Source organism: Idiotropiscis lumnitzeri, chromosome 7, assembly GCF_059441095.1.
Source record: "Idiotropiscis lumnitzeri isolate Australia: NSW breed Sydney's pygmy pipehorse chromosome 7, RoL_Ilum_1.0, whole genome shotgun sequence".
Taxonomy (NCBI): Eukaryota; Metazoa; Chordata; class Actinopteri; order Syngnathiformes; family Syngnathidae; genus Idiotropiscis; species Idiotropiscis lumnitzeri.
Window position 1 is genome coordinate 17929074 of NC_142397.1, and position 20876 is coordinate 17949949.

Sequence of the window (20876 nt, forward strand, 5' to 3'; positions counted from 1 at the left end):
GGTAATGAAGTCGACAGCTAACAAACTGGTGCAAAAATCCCTTACGATGCAGCGGCTCCAGACATTTTGAATAGAGTTTGCATGTTTTCGCAGTGCCTGTGTGGGTTTGCTCCGGGTACTCTGGTTTCATCCTACATTCCAAAAAACATGCATGGTAGGTTAATGGAACACTCTAAATTGGCCCTAGGTGTGGTTGTGTGTGAGAGTGGTTGTTCATCTTTGGGTGCCCTGCGATTGACTGGCCACCAGTTCAGGGTTCATCCTGTGCCCGAAGACAGCTGGGATAGGCTCGAGCAAGCGCGCGAGCCTTGTGAGGATAAGCGGCTTAGATAATGGATGGATATTCTACTGGGTAGGTATTTACCCCTCCAAAACCTCACATGAACCTGCAGGAGGGGCCTGGCTCGAGCAATGCAAAGAATAAAGCTGAAACAACTTGCTGTCACTTTCGCTCTTTTGTTCTCTCCTGGTGCTTCCGCTACTCTTTGGTCCCTGCTCTGACCCAGCGATCCTAGCCGTGGCGGGGCGAACGCTATTTCTGACCGGCCAGAGATTCAGCGCAGGGTCGCGTGCAGGGTGTGCTAGATATTTATTGTTTGGTTCGAGAAAACGGATAGATGGGTGCATGGACTTTGAAAAAAAACATAGTGCTCCGTGTCATGGTGATCCGCTGTCCAGGCGACTATGAAGCTCTGTGTCCGCCTTTGATAACCGCCAGTCGGTCAGCCTGTCGGACTAGCGAAGGCATAGGTTGCATCGTGCTCACGCTTTCCAGAACTCCTCGTCGCGGTCGTAGGCCGTCCAAGCAGCCATAGCGGGCCGAATGCTTTGTCTATCCAGCAAGAGATACAGCGATGTCGTTGTTTGAGTGGGCCAGCCCATGTGTGTCAATTTTGTTGGACTTGGGAAATATTTGGCGCACCGGATTTCTGAGTTGAGGCCAAACCCTTCAGCCGAGTGTGGCCATTTAAAACATTCATGAGCGGATGGTTGGCGGCTGCAATGGTCAAAACTGGCCTGGAAATACATCCATTCATTATCTTTATCGCTTCTCCTCACAAGGGTCGCGGGGGGTGCTGGAGCCTATCCCAGCAGTCTTCGGGCAGTAGGCGGGGCACACCCTGAACTGGTTGCCAGCCAATCGCAGGGCACACAAAGACAAACAACCATCCGCACTAGGGGCAATTTAGAGTGTCCAAGCAACCTACCTTGCATGTTTCTGGAATATGAGAGGAAACCCACATGCAAACTCCACACACACGGGAAGGCCGGAGCCGGACTCTATCCCACGACCTCGGCACTGTGAGGCCATCGTGCTAACCAGTCGTCCACCGTGACTCTACATAATTTTCATTACGTCCCAATAATGTATATTTTTTATCCGTCTATACCATTGACGTTATGTAACAGGCATTATTCATGAATGCTCTTTCACGGGATGGTAATTTCTACATAAACACGTTGACAATTGTTAGGTGGTCTTCTGTGAGATAGCTTTGAATATAAAATATCAGAGGGAGAGCCGTATGTGCCATAGCTCAATAAAGGTTTGGAAACACTCTTAGAAAAGAATGGATGGAACCAGAACAAAGTGTCAATAAACCGATTACTATGTGCATCTACAGTATTTGTCTTACTTTAACTTCTTCTCCTGCTGCAGTGAAGAGACTTACGTAATTGCCTTCATGGTGCCCAATCAGAAGCAGCTGCAAGCTCTGGCTGACGAGTATGGGATCAGTGGCTCACGGGAGGAGCTTTGTCACAACAAGGTGATGGAAGAGCTGGTGCTCAAGGTTCTCAATGAGGCAGCTGTAGAAGGTAGGAGAGTTTTGTTTTTTCCCCCCTGAGATGTGTGCTGATAATATTCATATTTCTTCATTCAGCCCAACTTGTGCACTTTGAAATTCCTCGCAAGATTCACCTGAGTCCAGACTTATGGACTCCAGAGATGGGACTAGTGACTGATGCATTCAAGCTCAAGCGAAAGGAGCTGGAAAACCATTACCGGAATGAGATTGAAAGGATGTACAATGGGAAATGATGTCATGGACCATGACGGTCCATGCGCAACACAAATGTGCAAAATATGTGGGTTTTCTTTTACCTTTGGACTCTTACCCAGGTCCTCTTTGGTTACTCTTACTTGAATTTGTAGCTGAACTAAAGCAGAATGATTGTATACAACTGTAGACATGACGTTTCCAGGAAGTGCAAATGGTTTGTCTACTGCTGCCTTTTCCTCTCTTGTCCTTGTGTACGACCTTTGTGTCAAGTGTTTTATTGTTTCAGATGGGAGTTATGAAACAGACTGTGCTGTTGTTGTCTTTTGAACTCGCTTGAGTCCTCAGCAAGAAGCTTTAGATTGCATTTGATTGCACACTTTGTTTATTTTTGTCACAGAATTGTGAAATCTCGAAATTATTGTAATTTTGTCTGTCCTGCAGGTCAGGAGACGCTTTGGTCTTTTCTTCCTTTGGCCTGAATATTGATTGTAAATGTTCAAATTCAATTGTGGTATTGTCAAGCATGATTAACGCATTGATTCCCTAAGCACAAAATAATTGCACATTTTAATTGTGTGCATTTCCTAAACTGCTTTAACAGCACATTATGAATGTGTATAAAGTAGAGTGGTTTGCACCAAATGACATTTTTTCAGAGTACTGAACAGATGGACTGTTTAGTCGGATCAGCTGTTGCGCTATAACATCGTGTACTTTTCCAATTCTTTATTTATGTAAATTCCAGTTTTCAGTAGTCAGCGTCATTTTGATGAATAGTGCAAACATAAAAATGTATCATTGCTAGCCAAGAAAAGCGTATGATTACAGAAAATATCTTAAACGCCAGCATGAACACTAATGCATGGCATGGACTTTTTTTGACAATGACTCCAGTACAGCAAAGCTAAGGACAGTCTAAGACTTATACTTAACAGTACATGTAGGGACCATGATTGTTTTCTAACCTCTGGTGGGTTCTTTTCTTCAAGCTGTTCTTCAGGGTGAAATAAAAAGTAATGAGTTAAAATTACGGAATCTTTATCATGTGCCACTTGAAATGGAGATGCCGCTTATAAGAATGATCTGGATTTACTTTATAGTTTACTTTTTTTCTTTGTAAAAAAATAAAAGGAAATGTTTTTTTTTTTCTGCCCAAAGTGCTCAAGAGTAACATGACAACGTGGTTTTGTCACTGGACTTTTTCAGCTGGTATAAAGTATTTGAAAGATGAAAAAGTTTAAATTAAATTTACCGTCTACTGAATACTGATTTGATACTTTTTAGCCAATTGAGCATGAATGGCCTCACACTGAGTGTGGCCCATTGATTAATTAAATTGTATTGGGAAATTATAAACATGATTCCTCAACTGCAGCGACTGATATTAGTCATGTGTTATCATGCACACGGCTTATCCTGTACAGGGTCACGGGGTGCCGGAGCCTATCCCACCTGACTATGGGTGAAAGGCACTGTACACCCTGAACTGGTCGCCAGCTAGTCTTAGGGTACACACCACCACCATCACTGAGTGGGAACCGAGCCCACGCTGCCCGCACACAAGTCAGGCGAGTGTGCCACCATACCATCAGTGAACTCTGCATATTGTTAATGTTTGTTTTTTGTGGGAAGGTTTTCGGGTAGAAACGCTATATTTTGTGGTAATTGAAGGTTTATCAGCGTTGTGTGGGTGTTATTTTGGGGGTTAACAGAAATTATAAAAAAATAACTATTTTGTCCATATTTAAAATGCTGTTTTTGTCAAGCCCTTCATCTGGTCTGACATTTGCGGTCCTATGTGGCTCCCCCAGTAACGCTGATGAAAAATTGTGCCCCAGCTGACCCCTCCATTGAAGGTGTCCGCCTGCCCTAGAGCCATCAAATTAGAAATATGGCTTTTTATTTCTTATCGTGTGAATGAACCAAAAAGTCACCCGAGAATAATGTTTCTTTTTGATAGAACTTGGCTGAGCACACTGACTTCACTTCCTCCCACAGTCCAAAAAGAATGCACAGTGCTGTGAAAGTGTTATTAGTATTTGTAATTTGAGAAGCGGGTGCTCAGTCTTCTTTTCATCGTTTCCCCCATTAATGTTTAAGATTCTCAAACAAAATGGAAACATCAAGGAAAACTCGTAAACATAAAATGTCTTAAAATTATTATTTTTTGGGGGGGGCTATTCAATTCAAATCTAAGTATGAATCTACTGAAATTGTATTGGTTGTCCTCCCTGTGATTATTTTGTTGTGAAGTACAGCACAAACAACTGAGCATAAATTAAACCACTGGCCACTTGATTTGCCAGTAGAATGTTATATGATATGATACAGCATATAAATTAGATAAATTGGCCGTGTGACTTTTGTTATTGTTGAAAAATGTTGGAAAGCCTGTTTTGAGAATTTTACAAATAAAGACAAATTGCATTTAATATTTGTGTGTTAGTTTTTTATTGTTTTTTTTTTTTAATTTACGGCTTCTATAAGGTATTCTACATCTGCAAAAGTGTCATTTCTTGCCTGAACACTGGCCCCGCAAAATATCTGCAAGCCACTGGTTGCACCCTTGTACAGCCAAATAATGTGACGAAATTTCAGAAAATATCATTGTGTCAAACTGGAAAGTTGTGGAAAGTGGATGTTCTCTATCTCAAGAGCTGTTTAAGTTAGACGACATTCTGTGTTTAGTTCAACTTTCCACAGGCCCAGACACAAGTCTTGCAGTCAGCCCTCTCCACGTGACTCACAGTTGGGTTAGGGGGTGGCGACTCTGTATAAATAATTTAATCCTTGGAGAACATCTGCCAAACTCCAAAAGAGCTCCGAGAAGTTACACGCTGGTCGTTCAAGGCGCATGATATTTGACCCCTCGTTCTGGTAAGTTAACATTATATTTAAAGATCATTAATATTGGGTTCATATGAAAAAAGTAATCTAAAATGTCTATTAAATACTGGGGAATTTTATTTCGCACAAATAGTTTACAATGAGCAAATGAAACTTAAATCTCTATTTTAAATAAATAAGGTAATATTAATAACACGTATAACACATGCGGTACATGTATCAATATACACTGTGTGCGTCCGTGTGAGCGACAGAGTGCTGAGATAGGTCATCAATATATATCTTAAGACCCACGCGTGATCCAGCAGATGGTGCTCTTTCTTGATGTATTTCATATTCACAATTTCTGTGCATTAATGTTTGTATCCATAGGTTACGCACACAAACGCACGCACGCACATAAACATAGCCACAAATAGACGTATTTGAAATTATTCATTAATATTCAACTTAACCTGTTTACCTTGATATTTTGCTAGAATTCATATTTGTGGGACAAAAATGCCCACATCCAAAATGATTTTAATTTTCTCTATAGTGTACCAGCCGAGGCTTCTGTGACAAGATGGAACACCTGGAGAATTCCACCCAATCATCCACACACGCCCTTCGCGCACAGGCGGTGCAAAGCAGTGGGAACGCCTACTTATACATTTTGATCGTCATCTCTTTCTACGGAGTCTTTCTTTGTGGCATCATGCTTGGCTACTTTCACTCGAAGAGGAAGGAGAAGAGGAGGACCAACATCTTCACGCGCCTCGTGCACGAGGAGGAAAAGCGAGAGTGGGGCGCTCTCCCCAAAAAGCATAGCCTCTCCTTCCCGGATGAGGCCGCAGCGGGAGCGCGCGCGTTAAACCTGGCTTTGCCGTTCTCTGGTAACCACGGCAACCCCTTCGGACATCTTCGCCACGAGAGCGGGCTGCCCTCTCCGCTCGCGTGCGCGCTCTGCACGGAGCAAAGCAGCGTCAGCTCCCTTTGCTCCTCTGCGGACACGCGCTTCGCCATCGAGGAGGAGGTGTCGGACAGCGGCACCGGGGATGGTCCAGATGAGCCCCCCAAGGGGGCAGTGGAGATAAGTGGGGAGGACTCCGGATGAAAAGGACGGAATGGAAGGATCGCAAAGCCCCGTCAAGTCACTGTGGCGCAAAGACGAGAACCAAAGCCAATTTGTGTTAATAACGCACACTTAGTTCAGAGGAAGGACTGATAACGGTGTCCATAGAAAGTCTGTGGGAAAAGGGGGCCTTCTGATTTCAAATCAAGTACTTAAGTCAAAGTAAAAAAAAAGTCCAGCTGTACTATAGACTGTGTAATGTACTCCACCAAAGTAGAAATTACGATTTCAATCAAATTTAAATTAAAGTATGAAACTGACCAAATTATGATATAGGAGAATTCTGTACACACACACACAAACACACGCCCACAAATATATATATATATATATATATATATATATATATATATTTATATATATATATATATATATATATATATATATATATATATATATCACCTAGTAAGAAAATTAATAGTTGGTCATTAAAAGACCCCCATTGTGCTCATCTACGACCAAGTGTTTTGAGTAATACACGCACACACACGCATACACGCACACGCACACCCCCGCACACACACGCGCACGCACCCCACCCCCCCACACACACACGCACTCACATTAGATCAGAAATGATTATTGTGCATTTTTATGAAAGTAAAAAAAAATAGTATTTTTAAGTTGATCATCATCAGGGATAAATGGGGCAGTGCTTCACTATATCCAGCAAATGGCGCTATGGGGAGAACAGTTGTAACTTTTTTTTTCTTTCCAATCCATATGCTCTGTTTAATACAGACTGGTGATTCAATTGTGTAACTAATGTGTAAAAGTGCTTACTGAAATGCCATTTCGCTTGTGATATACAGTATTTTGTATTCTTTGTCTTTGCACGTGTTTACTGTCTAGCAATAAGGAGTTCGAAAAAAAGACACCTTGCTCTGGTAGGCTGCCTATGTGGTTTGTGTCCCATTTATGTAAAAATATCACTTAGCTGGATGCACATAATTTTATTATTTTCTAAAGACTTCTCTACAAACCCCTCTAGATTGTGTTGATGACTCATCCTGCAGGATATCTGAGGGACCAGCCTTCTTCTTTTGGCTCAATGAACTAAAACTGATTTTTCTTCTTTTTCTCTATTATGCTGTAGTGATGAAATGCACCTGGACCGCACTTGAAAGATTGTTAATAGACCTGTTTGTCTCTCTGTCAGTAAATGTATCTTCTAAATTCCTTGATATGAGCTCTGATAATCCGTGGTGTAAATTTGCATGATCACTATAGTGCACATAGTGAATGTTAGTATTTACCACCATGTAACGCTTAATTTAAGAGCTAGAGAGAAAAATAAATTATTTTGTCCAGAGCTTAATTGTTTTCGTTTTGTTGTTATACACTAGAATACCAATAGGGGGCAATCTTGTAGTGGTTATTCAACGAACTAAGTAACAAGAATGACGGTCAAATGAGGGAATTAAATAATTTTGTCCATGTTATTTTTGGAACTCTTTCACACGTCATTAATCCATGCAAAACAGAGAAGAAATACACAGTACATACTTGCAAAGCAATTAGAAAGAGTTGAATGAACTGAACACCCACACTAATAAATCGTTTACACCAACTTTACAAAGATAACAGTGATTTGTTTAAATTAAATTTAAAATATTTATTAATTTGATAAAATGATAATTTCAATTATCCAATATTTTGCAACCAGTGATATAAGGTAAACATGCACTGCAGTTTTTTTACCACTCCCAATTTCAATAACTCCATGAAACTGATTTTTTTTTTTTTTAAATCAGAGAATGCAATTTCTGTTGAAATCACATGTGAATGCTACAGAGCACTCCTCCGTGATTAGTAACCTTACTGTGGTGAAGGGGATCTATGTCTCAGAGTGACCCGAGGCGCCAAGAATTACGATTATACCAATTGTAAACTTAAAAAAATCATTACAAACCAGGGATTTGACGCCCACCGTGTCACCTCAAGCTGTTGCTATGGTTGCAAGGTACAAAGATCGCCATCGATTAGCCTTCTGGTTTACGCATCACATTAAAACGCAGACGTGCCGTTGTTTCCTGTGTCCTTGTTAGTAGTTATCATTCAAGATGATAATCTTACAAAACGCTGGACTGCTCCTTGTGTGCTGTTAGAAGATTTATAATTTACCGTAACATTGGGGCAAATTTTGATTTGCGTGTCTGTCAATCAGTGTATGATAGCACTTAGCTGGCGCACTTTCGTTGTGCAATCAGTTGTTTTACGCACTCGTTTTGCATGGAAAAAACAGTTTGGATTGACAAATAAACAACTAAGTAAGAACTTTTGCCTCTTCATTGTAGAAGTGGTTGTAAAGTGCGCTACCCTCAGAGATATCTGATGGGAACACATTGGGCACTTTTTTCGTTCTAGGTGCGAGACTAGCACAAAGCGCAGTCTAACTGTGCACATGGGTGGGGTTTCTTTCTTTTGGTATTTTGCTAGACTGTGCGCCAGTAGAATTGGGTGCAACAGGGCATTTGCGTCTTTGTGCACAATTGTGGGCTGGAACATAATGTTTTCTCTGGGCGATCCTTTGCTACATCCCTAATTTGCAAGAAAATCAAGGCCATTTGGAGCGCACACCCGAATACACCTTGCTTGACATGCGGAAACAGAAATTAGACTCGCTGGAGTTTGTGTCACTGACACGGAAAATGCAATATCTCCCCTTTCGGATGATGTAGTCAACCATGTGTGCAACGTGAGAAATTGGAGACCGCCTTGCTTTTCACCTCCCGATCGCACGTCCATGTGTCTCATTCATTTTTATTCCCAAACATGTTTTTTGCAAATGTTTTTCTTTTTTTTATATCCATCCAGTCACTCTGTGAATGCCAAACAAAGGCCTCAACTATTGTACCACCGCTGGCAGAATGTGATTGAGTCTAATGTTGATTAATTGTCATAATTTGGCAATATGTAATTTTAAGACAGGGTTCCGCGCTCGCTTATTGAAGCAGATGTGACTGGCAGTGCAACAGCTGATTATGGTACTCAAATTTGCAAATCCAAATTAACCTACAAAACGAGACATGGTGATTCATTTCAAATTAGCCCATTTCCACTTACTAAACCTGCATTGTTATTTGCCTACTGGTTTTAAAGTTACAGGTTACCATTATATGCACGAACGAAAGCAGCTTGATAATACATATTGGCAATTTGTGGCCATTTTCCGTATTAAGCCAGAGCTTCTCAATTATTTTCTATTTTTCAATTGTTGAGTACTATTTCATTTGATAATTGATCAAATTCAAACATGCGAGCAGTCAATAATCAAATATGGTAATAACACTGTGAAAATATAGCGCACACAACTGAACATTAATACTACTTATAGTTCTTGAGTAGGTGAACCTAATGTTGTGGTCTGGGAGTGTATACGTTGTCAGGCTCTTTGTCTCTTGGCTCTTTACACAGACAGCTTGTCACACCAACACAAAAGGTAGTCCCGAGGGAACACATGCAACACCAATGTTGTGATATATGGAAAGAATAATTGCCCTGACAGGCCAAGGAAATGAATGGGCCACAATTGCTAATTGATCTTAAAAGAAATTGATTTAATGTATTTTTTTTAAGAAAAACGTAACATTCACCAGTGTAACTTTCTTTTCAAACACTAGACAGCATAATTAAAATAATTATAGTTTAAAGAGTTCTACAATTGGATAAGATTATATGATAGTGATATCAAGCAAAAATGTATTTTTTAAACTAATTAATCACACAATTTTCTATAAATGATCATCATTAATCACATTCTCTACAAAGTCCTCCAAGTAGGCAAAGATCTGAAACGCTTGGATTCCCCTGAGGTAAAAATTTGGATTTTTGGATTCCTTTCCCAAGTTTTGGGTTTGAATTAGGTTTCTATTCAGTCCAGCTAGGTTTCTTTTTTTTAGTTTTTGGATTTTCTCCTGTTCAATTAAAATTTGGTGTTTAGATTCCATTTAGTAAATACAATACAATACAATAAAACATTATTTCTATAACGCATTTCACAACAGCTGGAGCTGTAACAAAGCGCTTTGCATATGGTGTCATATAAATTAGAGGGAAATTAAAAGACAAATTAAAACACTTATACAGTAGATACCAGAAGAACAGCAGAACAGTGACAGTCTCATGTTGCGTCGCAAACTAAAGAATAGCAGGACCGGCAACAGAAAAGGCATGATCCCCCCGACGCTGCGCTTAGTCCTCGACAAGTTATTTGTTCTGAGTTATTGAGTAAAATCTTGGAATTGATTTAAAATCATCCAATAGAAGATACTTTGAATGATTACATCATAGGTTTCTTTGACCTTAAATACAACTATTCTCCAAAATACAATTAGGCCTATATTCGTCTCAGAGAAAGAATTCTCAAAACTGATGCTGCAGTAGCTTAGAAGAAGCAGTAGGAGAAGAAAAAGAGCGCCTTCCGTGCATGGCAAAACGAGTTTGAGGGGGAAAAAAATGGTCGTATTTTGTTTCTCTACATGTGTTAAATACACACGTAATAAAAAATCAGAAAAAAACACGTTTTCCGTTATTCAGTTACATTTCCAATTATAAAGGAAAAATGGTAAAATGTTCCTTTTATTGGAGACAACAACACTGCCCTCTAGCGGACTGATGAGAGATGGCCTCCTATATGTGTGATTGTTAAGAACTGCTGTACAGAATGTGGGAATATCTTCGGAACAGCGTGGCATTTGTGTCACAACTAAGTGCGCGTCTGCTGATACACAACATTCAACAATTCACATGCAGAGTCATGATAAATGCACACTAGCATTAAAAAAGTCAGATGAAACTCACCAATATATTTATGGATCTGAAAAACAATCGCAGTTGTATTTGTGTGAATAACTTGAGACAAATATCTCCCCATAATGTCATGGAGGTTTTACAGTCAGGTTTCAAGATGATGCATAGCACAGAGTCAGCCATCTATGTGTCTTGTTTTGTTGGATCTAACTGCAGTGTTCAATACAGTGGACCACAGTAATCTTCAGGCTTGTTTACAACATCAGGTGTGCATTATTGGTGGTACCCCAGAGAGATTGAGATTTTTGTTTGGCCGGCAGGATCTTTTGCCTAGGTTGCTCTGAGTCCCATACTGCTCCTTTGTCATATGGTGTTCCACAGGGTTCTATTTTGGGTCCCTTGCCGTTTTCACTGTTTTTACGGCACTAGGTTCCATCCTACAAAAACTTAAAATCTCCTTCCACTGCTGAAAGGACAACAGTCAGATCTATGTCCCACTAAGCAAAAAACAATTTCACCACTTTTGTCATGTCTTGAGGAAATTAAACCTGGATGTCTTTGAATTTCTGAAATTTCAACGACAAGAAAACAGAATTTATGGTGTTCGGTCCCAGCGGCCCTTCTACATTTCGCCCTGTTGACTTGGGCTCCCGGTGACTTATCTGGAGCCAACATTCTCAATCTTGGGTTTTAAATTGGTGCAAAATTCTGCTCCTTGCCTTCTAACTGGAGCTCAGAAGAGGGAGCACATAATCCCAATTCTGACATCTCGTCACTGGCTCCCAGTGCATTTTAGAGTTTATTTTAAGATTCTGCTATTTGTATTCAGATCTTTAAATAGCCGCTGCCCAGCCTACCTCTCAGAGCTCCTCCACCCCTACGCACCTGCCCAGTGCCTCAGGTCGACAGACCAGATGGTACTGGAGGTGCCGAGGACTAAGCGTAGCCTCAGATGGGAATAAGCGTTTACTTCCATTAATTGTTAGGCAAGCCCCATTTTGACCATTTTTAAAACTCATTTGAAGACACATTTTTATTCCTTGGCTTTCGATGCAACTCAAGAAAGTTCACTGTTCTGTAGTTTATTGGTGTCTACTTTATATGTGTTGGGACACGTTGGGACACGTCCCTCATGGAAAATTCTTCTTCATCCCAGTCGAGCGTGGATGTGGTTGTTCAGGAACATGTTGGGCCACACAAAGTCCCTCCTTTGTGGATCAGATGTGTTCTCCAATGCATCCTTTCCTTGGAGTGATCATGGTGGTGAAAATACTCACCACCACACATGACGATGGTTGTTATGCAGGGATGCATTTCATGGTGATATAACGCAGACAGAGACTGCTTGGAAGGGAGTTTGACTGTTTTGCTAGGTTTTCAATGCATGATGACATCTTGATATCTTGATATGATGCATGCAACCTAGACGAGTGCAGTTGCATTGCAAGAAAATCACATAAGTATCCGATCTTGGACTACATATGAAAGCGACCTGGTCGCAATTAAAAAAAACAAAAAAAAAACAGAATTAAAGCTGTTCAGATAGTCATTTGAAAAAAAAAAAAGATACAGGTTGCATCCCGGCAAAGAAAATCCAATCTGGGTCGCATTTGCCTGCAGTGTGAACCTAGCCTTCGTCTGAACTAGACAGCGAGTTAACTCTGGAGACATGATGCAAGATCCCCTGATAGTTGTTTGTTGCTTTAAATATAAAAGTTGACAATGTTTGGCAGAGTGAAAACTGCACACATGGATTCAAAGTTATTGCTTTTCCTTTTTTTTTTTTCAACAACTTGAGCCTCCAGTTCTTGCTGCTCTACATTGTTTGTGCCAACATAAAAGAATGATTTTCAAAATAAGAGTCTGATGAAGTGAACCCAAACTCACTTGAATGTCATAAAAGCACGTTTAAATGAGATCCTTTTTAAAGAACTTCAGGTTATTTTTTGTGGTCAGTTATATAAATTAAATTTTTTTATTCATATTATTTATTAGGCGGTGTTGGAATTTAGAATAAACCCTTAATTAACCAAATGCACTCAATGCGTGTTTGTTTCTAAATTCAAGAAGGAAAATGTTCAAATAGAGACTCAACAACTGATCCAAATTTGTTCAGATAGTCTCTTCAATTCTCTAGAGTTCAGGAAATAGTACAAGTCAGACATCTGAGCTACTTCTTTCATCCTCGCGAGGACCTGCACCCAAGATGAATGCAGTCAAGAAAAGAAGCACCACTAAATTGTAGCCCTTCACAATATATAGAATCCTTCTCACTAGACAGCTTTTTCTATCATGGGTCATGTGGGTTCTTCCTCTCTCCTTCCATCGCACGGGTCCAAGGCCAGGTCCATATGGTTGATCCCCATCTGGTTCCATAATTTGACAAGCTGATCACATCGGCTGTCAAGTGAAACTGATTCTTCTTAACAGTGAACACGTTCACATCGCCTTCACATCCGAAGCGTGACACGAGGCTCTGCCATACTGTGATCTTGCTGTTCACAAGTCTTCTTTCTCTCCTGATATGAACCAGGCCATTGTCGAGCACACTAAGAAGAGCAAAGAAGAGGGAATCCCATCTTTTATGCCTCTTTTAGGCAGCCAGGCAGCGTGGAGCAGAGCCAGACTTGCTGAAGCGTTCAAAATCCCATTTCCTCTTAAACATAAACACCACTGAATAATTCATGCAGAACACACACGCACGCTCACCCCCACACGCACACACACAGACATGCACACAGGAACACACAAAGCCACATAAGAACATTAAATCATTCTCTGCAAGGAAGCGAAGGGTGATGCGCTGCTGAGTTTGTAACGGGAAGAATATATGTGCACGGCCATGTCCTCTTCTTGTACTATGAGAGCTGTGAGTGCGCGTGTGTGTGTGTGTGTGTGAGAGAGAGAGAGAGAGAGAGAGAGAGAGAGAGAGAGGGAGAGGGAGACTATTGGCCAGGAACAGAGAGTACAAGAGTTTTTCTCAGGACAAAGTGCACAAGACCAAGAAGGGTGAGAGTAATGAAACTAACTGGACACGCAGAGCACATCCTACGCTGTGGCGCAGAATGCTTGTTATTAGTATCCCCCAGTGGAAATCAGTGGAGGGGTCTGTGTCTTACATGCCTAACCCCAACAAACACACACACACACACACACACACACACATATTCACGCTGCACAATTTGTTTCTGTTTCAGAAGCTTTTCCTTCTTTTTTCCCCTCAAGAGTAATGTGAGCTTATAAAATGAATCACTTCAAAAGTTGTTGAAGACCATTCCAATTGAATTAAATGAATGAATGGTGGTGTGTGTGGCGGTGAGGTAGGCCAGGGTGTAGTTTCTGGTGGTGCTTACCTTGCCAGTGCGCTTTGGCCCGCTCCAGCTTCTTTGCAGTAGCTCCACTAGTTCCTTGGCTCATGTATCCTGGCGGCCCGCCTAACTTTCCGCACTAGTGAGAGTTTATCTGCATGATCTCAACCCGGACGCAGAATTGATGCTGTACAAGTGTTAGCGGCGGTAACTTCTCTCTGTTTGGATATAAGGACTCCAGGGTTTTGGACGATGACACGCTACTCCCAACTTCCCAACACTATGTTTAGCTGAACTGAGGTGACACGAGAAGAAGGCACAGAGGCTGAAACTTCTGGTTGATTGGGGATTATTGGGACAAGAACACACCCACTCCTATGCCTTGGCTGCTACAAAAAAAAAATTGCTTTGAGGTTGCATAACAACAGGGGTATTCATAAGAAAGCGCTTGAAAGAAGCACAAGTAGATTCAATTTTTGGGGTCCAAACAAAAGGTACCTCAAATACACAAAGCAGAAAATGGTCAGGTGTGAACATAACAATTTTGGTGTGGTTCTCAAAGGAGCACCACAAATTTTTGTTTGATGCTCCTCATTTATTTTTTTTCCCCAACCTACCAACCAAACAAGATGAACTTGAAGACTTACAGTCGTGATCATCACATTTTTCTTTTTCACAAGACCTTTTACATTGGCAGAGCAAAATCAAGATGAGACACTTTAACAACAAACCAAGACACTTTTGCAAAAATTCATTTCTACATTTAAATTGGTCAAAAAATAAAAACTCACAACCAATACATTTTCAATTTAGGCCAAATACTATACATTGACCTAAATGCTGGGATGCGTGAAAGGCGACATAATAAGCCTAATATGTGTGTTGTCAAACCCAAGGCCCGGGGGCCAGATATGGCTCGCAACCTCATTTTATGTGGCTCACTAAGGGCAAATCAGGTGAGTCAACTTCCTGTTTCTAGCACATTTTCTTTACTTTTAACAACATTGAGATATGATACATTGCTATTTTTTTATACCATTCCCCCCTTTTGAAATAAATTGAATTGTTGAACAAACGATTAACTGGCTTCTTCAAAACTAGCTTTCCATCAAATTGTTGTGTGAAAGTGATAACGTAAGGTAAGTAATACATTTATATGGGATCAAAGTCCTAAGCAATGGCCATTTGAAGGAGATCATAACTACGATGTGGCCTGTCCATGAAAAGGAGTTTCACACCCCTGTTGTAGTTTGTTGTTGCACTCCCTGTGCAGCATTCAAGATGGGCATGTGTCAGTGGGTTTCTCTGCTTCGTCTTGATAGAGTTTAAATGTTGAATCACACAACTTTAATCTTTCAACACTCACAGTCCTATGCTCAAAGTCCGCGTATCGTATTCCTGTTTTGCGCATGACAGTGAAATTGTCCTGTGGATAAGATATGTTGCTGTTGTTCCCTCAGAGATATAGTGTGCTGGGCTGTTGCCCTCTTTCTGAGTTCACTGCCAGGCGAAAAACTTTCATGGAATTTTTCTTGTGCCATTGCAAAATGGCGCTGTTGGTCAGTGTTGCTGTCTTCTTTGTTCGGGAACAAGCGATCTCCTGTTTTTTTGTTAAAAAATTGGATTTTGAAGAATGGAAAAATTCCTACCACATTCCAAAAACATGCTTTGTAGGTTGATTGGATACTCTAAATGGCCCCTAGGTGTGATTGTGAGTCTGACTCAGTCTTTGTGGGCCTGCAATCGAAAGGCAACCAGTTCGTCTGTATATGAAACACCGCTAACAACAAGTGAATCAGAAGCGCTAACATTACTGTTAGCAGGCTGCTATTCACTTTTTTTTTAATGCTTTATTGAACATTTTGAATTGACATTACAACTGTCACAAATTCAGAATAAATATTAAACCAATATTTGCATTTTGTGTTGTCACGATTAAATTCACTTGCAAGATTAACATGTTGTCCTGTTTCATCGTCAACCGCATCATCACTAGTCCAGGTTCTCGATTGGAGCCACGCCAGCATTTATGCGTTCAACTATTTTTAACCAATCACTGTATAAATAACCCTTTTCAAATTATAGCCACGGTTAAAAGTGTGAAAATATTAATTGAATGGCCATTGATAGCAATAAATAACAACAATGGGAAGTTGTGAGTTGAGTTGAATTGCAACTTTTGCTGAGCCACGATTGTGCCACACCAAAAAAAAAAAGAACAGAAAGTCTTTTTCTGAAAAGCCACCCACTGCATGAGCTGTCCATTTTATAACAAAATTGGACTCAAGTGTAAAAGTGCAACTGAGTGACTAGTCATAATAAATCCCATCCAGGCCTGAAAATATTTATTTGCAGATTTGTTTGGCGCTGTGTCTCGAGCTTAATTACGTCTGTGGGAGGTGTTGCGCCTTCCTAACAATTTTTTCTTTGCTTACTAATGAGCTCAACCATAGTTCACTGTCAAGGAGGGGGGAGAAAAGCAAACACATTCGTTATTTCTTCAGGACAGTGAGTGGACCAAACAATGCTCAGTGTACTGCGTTAATCTTTTATTGTGAACATAACAAGCTGTCTGTCTGCTGACTGTCAACAAACACACCTGCCTAATAAATAGAAAGTTGATGCTTAATTTCAATTATGGCCTCGTTACCATAACAACCAACACTAAAGACTTGCCAACCATACACAGAGAACCCTCGAGAGTGAACCATTTAACCTTAACCTAATTTGCACATAATTTTAAACAAAATCCCACAGAAAATAATCAACCACTTACCTGCTTTATTAAGATCATACACAAGTGCTCCAGAGACCCAACTATTTGTATTCAGATACCTCAAAAGTACATTTCCATATGCCCACTTTAAAGTCACATACAATGACTTCATCTGTTTGTTTTTTTTTTTTAATTTTCTCATTTTCCAAATTGCATGACCTCAGGAATTTATGAATGTTGAATCCCCATCATATTCATGTCTTAAGTGCACTTGTCAAATTGTTCAAATGGTTACTTTCTTGTGTAATTACTCTTAGGGCACTATTTTTGTAGACAGGTGCATGTGTGCTCGGCATAAAAACTACGGCATTTTCATTTTTATGCCAGGGCAAGTCTGGTTTTCTGGTGTTTGTGAACTTGGCAGACCGTGCTTAGCTTCGCTGGACGTTTAAACAAACCAAGGGCATTTTCTATTTCAGGCCCCCGATGCACCTGACAGTTTGGTGACAGAAAGTTGACTAACCTTTAAACCAGGTCTTGGCACCGAATTATGATGGATTTGACTGAGGCGCAGACACACAGAGTCTGCGCTCCACTTATGGATCCATGCGCTGGATGGAATATGGCATCAGGGTGTATCGAACCCTCTTAATCACAGTAGAAATCCTTATTATCATCATTTACTGTGATTGGGTGGCAACCTGTTCAGGGTGGACCCCATCTACTTTTTGGGAGACGGCTGACATAGGCTGCGGCATGCCCGCGATGTTGTGAGAAGAAGCGGCTCAGATAATGGATGGATGGATCTTTAATTAATTTCTAAAAGCACCCCTGTACCACAGCAGGATGTGAGAAACTACCACCCATGCGCACAGTTAGACTGCACTTTGTGCTACAGCAGACCTGCTCAGGGCTGAAGAGAAAATTTGGTATCCCATCACAGGCCTTGCTATGAAATTAAATTCTCTATTTTGCTGAGTTTCGAAATGCACATTGGCTTTGAATACTAACCACTTTCCTTGCAAATATTGTTGGTAGTTAGAAATAGTTTTCATTGCACTTGCTCATGGTGTACTGCAGCTTAGACATAACTTGTCTCATTAAAAAGAGAACAATGTTATGTGATCATCATTTGCCTCATTTGCACCAAGCAGGAAGCAGACTATCAAAGTTGATCTCAGGCACTAGGGAGTTAGTGTCTAAGATTATTTATACCAATGAACAACGGCTCAACAGAGTGCATGCAAGTGTGCTTTTTATCTCTGCTCCCACATTATTAAAAGGAAGAAGTAAATCAGCTGAAACTTTAAAGCATGGCTTTAAAGTGGTGGATCCAGACTGTATCTCCTTTTGGTAATGAGAAATATTGTCTGTCGCAATGCCAGCATTTTTTTCAACACATAACAGCTTGTGTATATCTGTGATACCTAAGCACATCACGGAGACAGGACCAAAAACATTTGAGACCCCAGTGCTTCTGACATATAATGGATCACTTGACCCAGAAAATTGTAGCAATTATAAATTATTTGATAATCAATTTCTTCTGTGTGCATTGGAGAAAAAGAAAAAAAAAGAAAAAGCAGACGTAGGTGGGAGGCAAGTCTGATCATCACAGAACTCCCAAAATCGTCAGGCCAAAATTATTACCATCTTAATATTTGGTAGGACCGTAGTCCACACTTTGGAAAAAATAACCAAAATCACTAGCTTATGACCACCATCACATTTCTTTCACCCATCTGTTGGACTTGTGGCCCACTCTTCTGCCAACTGCTCCATGTCTATCAGATTTGAAGTGTGCCTTTCCCAAACTCTCGCCACAGATGTTGTAGGGATTAACAGCGCAGTCTGCCAAAATCCCAACCGTGAACGCTAGAATGTGCACTGGCACGAGAAATCAATATGTGCCAGGTCGTGTGATAGTTTGGGGCTAGAGCCAATCCATCTGATTTAGGGTGAAATGTACCTAGACTGGTTGTCATCCGATCGCCGTGTCATCATTATTTGAAAGGTTTCAGATATTCATTCATAGTTTATATCTACAATGAATCAGGAAAAGCAATTGCAGCCCAAAAAAGAACGGTACTTTTTTCTGAGTGTATTGCGTATATCGTATTTGTTGGACTTCCTGTTCCGGCAGCCCTTCCTGTCTTTTATCTGCAGTAAAGGCCATCTGCACTCATTTGCCAAAAGGTAACCTCCCAAGCAGACTTTGATGCAACACATGAACTTGGCCACTCTCTGCCTATCATCACTCTTTCGGGTTTTTTCTCCAAACCTCACAGTCTGTGCAGTCCCTCTGTATCGGATTCCTGATAATCATCCATCATTGTCAACCACCCGCTCCCTACTCACAATATCATCCATAAACATCATTGTCCACTGAGACCTTTGTTTGTCCCCATCTGTCAATCATTTGCCGAGCAAACAAGAAAAGATCAGTCTATCTTTGATAGCATTAATTGTGTGGCTAAGCGTGGCACCGCATGCCTCCCATGTGTCACACAGCCAATCACACAACACAAGCAAACTGCTCCACGGGGGCGTATTCATCTTGAGAAACACCTCTCATCTCCATGGATACCAGCTGTGCACCAGGGTGAAGTCCTGTTGAAACAGAACCGGGTGATATGCGAACTCAGACTCAGCAGGTGTGAGCATACATCCATGCATGTGTGTGTACGCGTTTTTGCTTTCACCACATCTTGGGGTCATAGATCATTTTCCAAAATCAGGGAAATAATTATAAATGAATGTAGCAACTATTCTGGACATGCGTATGCAGAGAGAGCTCCACCCGCCTGCGGTGAATCGCCACACACACCTGCTGGTTCCACTGTCCACATGTGGTTGATTGACTGGTCGTAACCGGTTTTTGATGACGCTCAAATAAGGACGGTGAGCCAGGTTTCAAGGCCAGAATTTGGTTCCAAGTGAAGTACATCCACATGGTAAGCCATTTTATTTGATTTTTTACAGTGTATGTATTGTTTGTAAGCAATATTAACCTGTTTCCACAGAAAAGGAAATTGATGCTCGTCATGAAGAATACTATCAACATACAACCAACCCTCGTTTGCTCTTCTCTGTCCTTTCACTGAGTCGCTATAATTGTCATTTGTCATTGTCATTTTTCTCAAGAGTTGTCAGGTTTATTTTAGGCATCAGCATGACCACACAAAAAATACCGCCAGCAATGCTAATAAACCACTTTCGTCAATGAATGTGATCAACCACAACCGTGAGCGACAGCATTATTGCAATGAGAATGTGAGGCAAGATGGAACAGCATGTAAAAATGAATATCTCAAATGCAGCTTTCAAGTGTGACAAGGGACATCTTTTTACTACTTTTTTCCTTCTTCTTTCTTTTTCAGTATTAACAGAAGTAACTCTACTTGTATTGATATAAAATAAAGGGGGGTTCATAGACTCAGGAGCAAGTGGGGCACAGGCTATAATTACATATAATATAATATTGATAGCCTGAGCAATTGTCTGGAAAAAAAAGGGATATAGGATTTGAAAGACTAAAAACTCAGCCTTAAAGTCAGAAGATCCACGTTGAAACTAGTGACAGAAGGATGCTGATGTCATCCAGTTGCTGCCAGTTGGTCCTGGGAACAAAGTGTCTTTCATATATTCAGGTCTGTGCGTTATATCATTGAGTTCAGAACACAGAGAACCAGAGACAATTTTAATGTTTCACAGAACTATTTGCCGGCAAGAATCCTAAACCCTGAGACGTAATGACGATAATACGGTCACGATAAACTGTGGCCAGTGCAATCCCTGATGGGCTAGTGAGTCACTCGACTTTTGTGCAGGCACTGTAATGTGGCTTCAGTTTTCACTCAGTGACAATCTGAACGTGAGGGTGAAAGGTCTCTATTTCGAAGTGGCAAAATTAGTCCACTAGTCACAATTACATCAATGATCAAAATCGGCGAATACTTAAAATTCAATAATCGACCTTGTCCCTTAATTAAATTTGAAATAGATTCTAAATTGCCTTGCGTGGATGAATAAAGGTTAAATGAAAACATAATAAAAACAGATTCAAGTGCGGTACATAGTATTCATAGTGCAACTTTTCATAGTGCATGTTTTTTGCTTCCATTTTAAAATGCACA

At 40.7% G+C, this 20876-nt stretch overlaps 2 protein-coding genes across 3 annotated transcripts in view; both read left to right on the forward strand.

The window, feature by feature from the left end:
• Nucleotides 1-4435, forward strand: part of acsl3a (acyl-CoA synthetase long chain family member 3a) — a 33634-nt gene extending 29199 nt beyond the window's left edge. For both annotated transcript variants that reach the window (XM_088300137.1, XM_088300138.1), the window contains exons 14-15: nt 1661-1818; nt 1884-4435. In XM_088300137.1, coding sequence (XP_088156263.1) covers nt 1661-1818; nt 1884-2041 — 316 coding nt within the window. In that variant the 3' untranslated portion in view covers nt 2042-4435. The remainder of the gene's footprint in view (nt 1-1660; nt 1819-1883) is intronic.
• Nucleotides 4436-4806: 371 nt separating this feature from the next.
• kcne4 (potassium voltage-gated channel, Isk-related family, member 4) lies at nt 4807-6274 on the forward strand. The gene is made up of 2 exons (XM_088301122.1): nt 4807-4880; nt 5389-6274. Exon 2 carries the CDS (start codon nt 5416-5418, stop codon nt 5944-5946), a length of 531 nt encoding a protein of 176 aa, XP_088157248.1. The 5' UTR covers nt 4807-4880; nt 5389-5415; the 3' UTR covers nt 5947-6274.
• Nucleotides 6275-20876: the final 14602 nt, after the last annotated feature.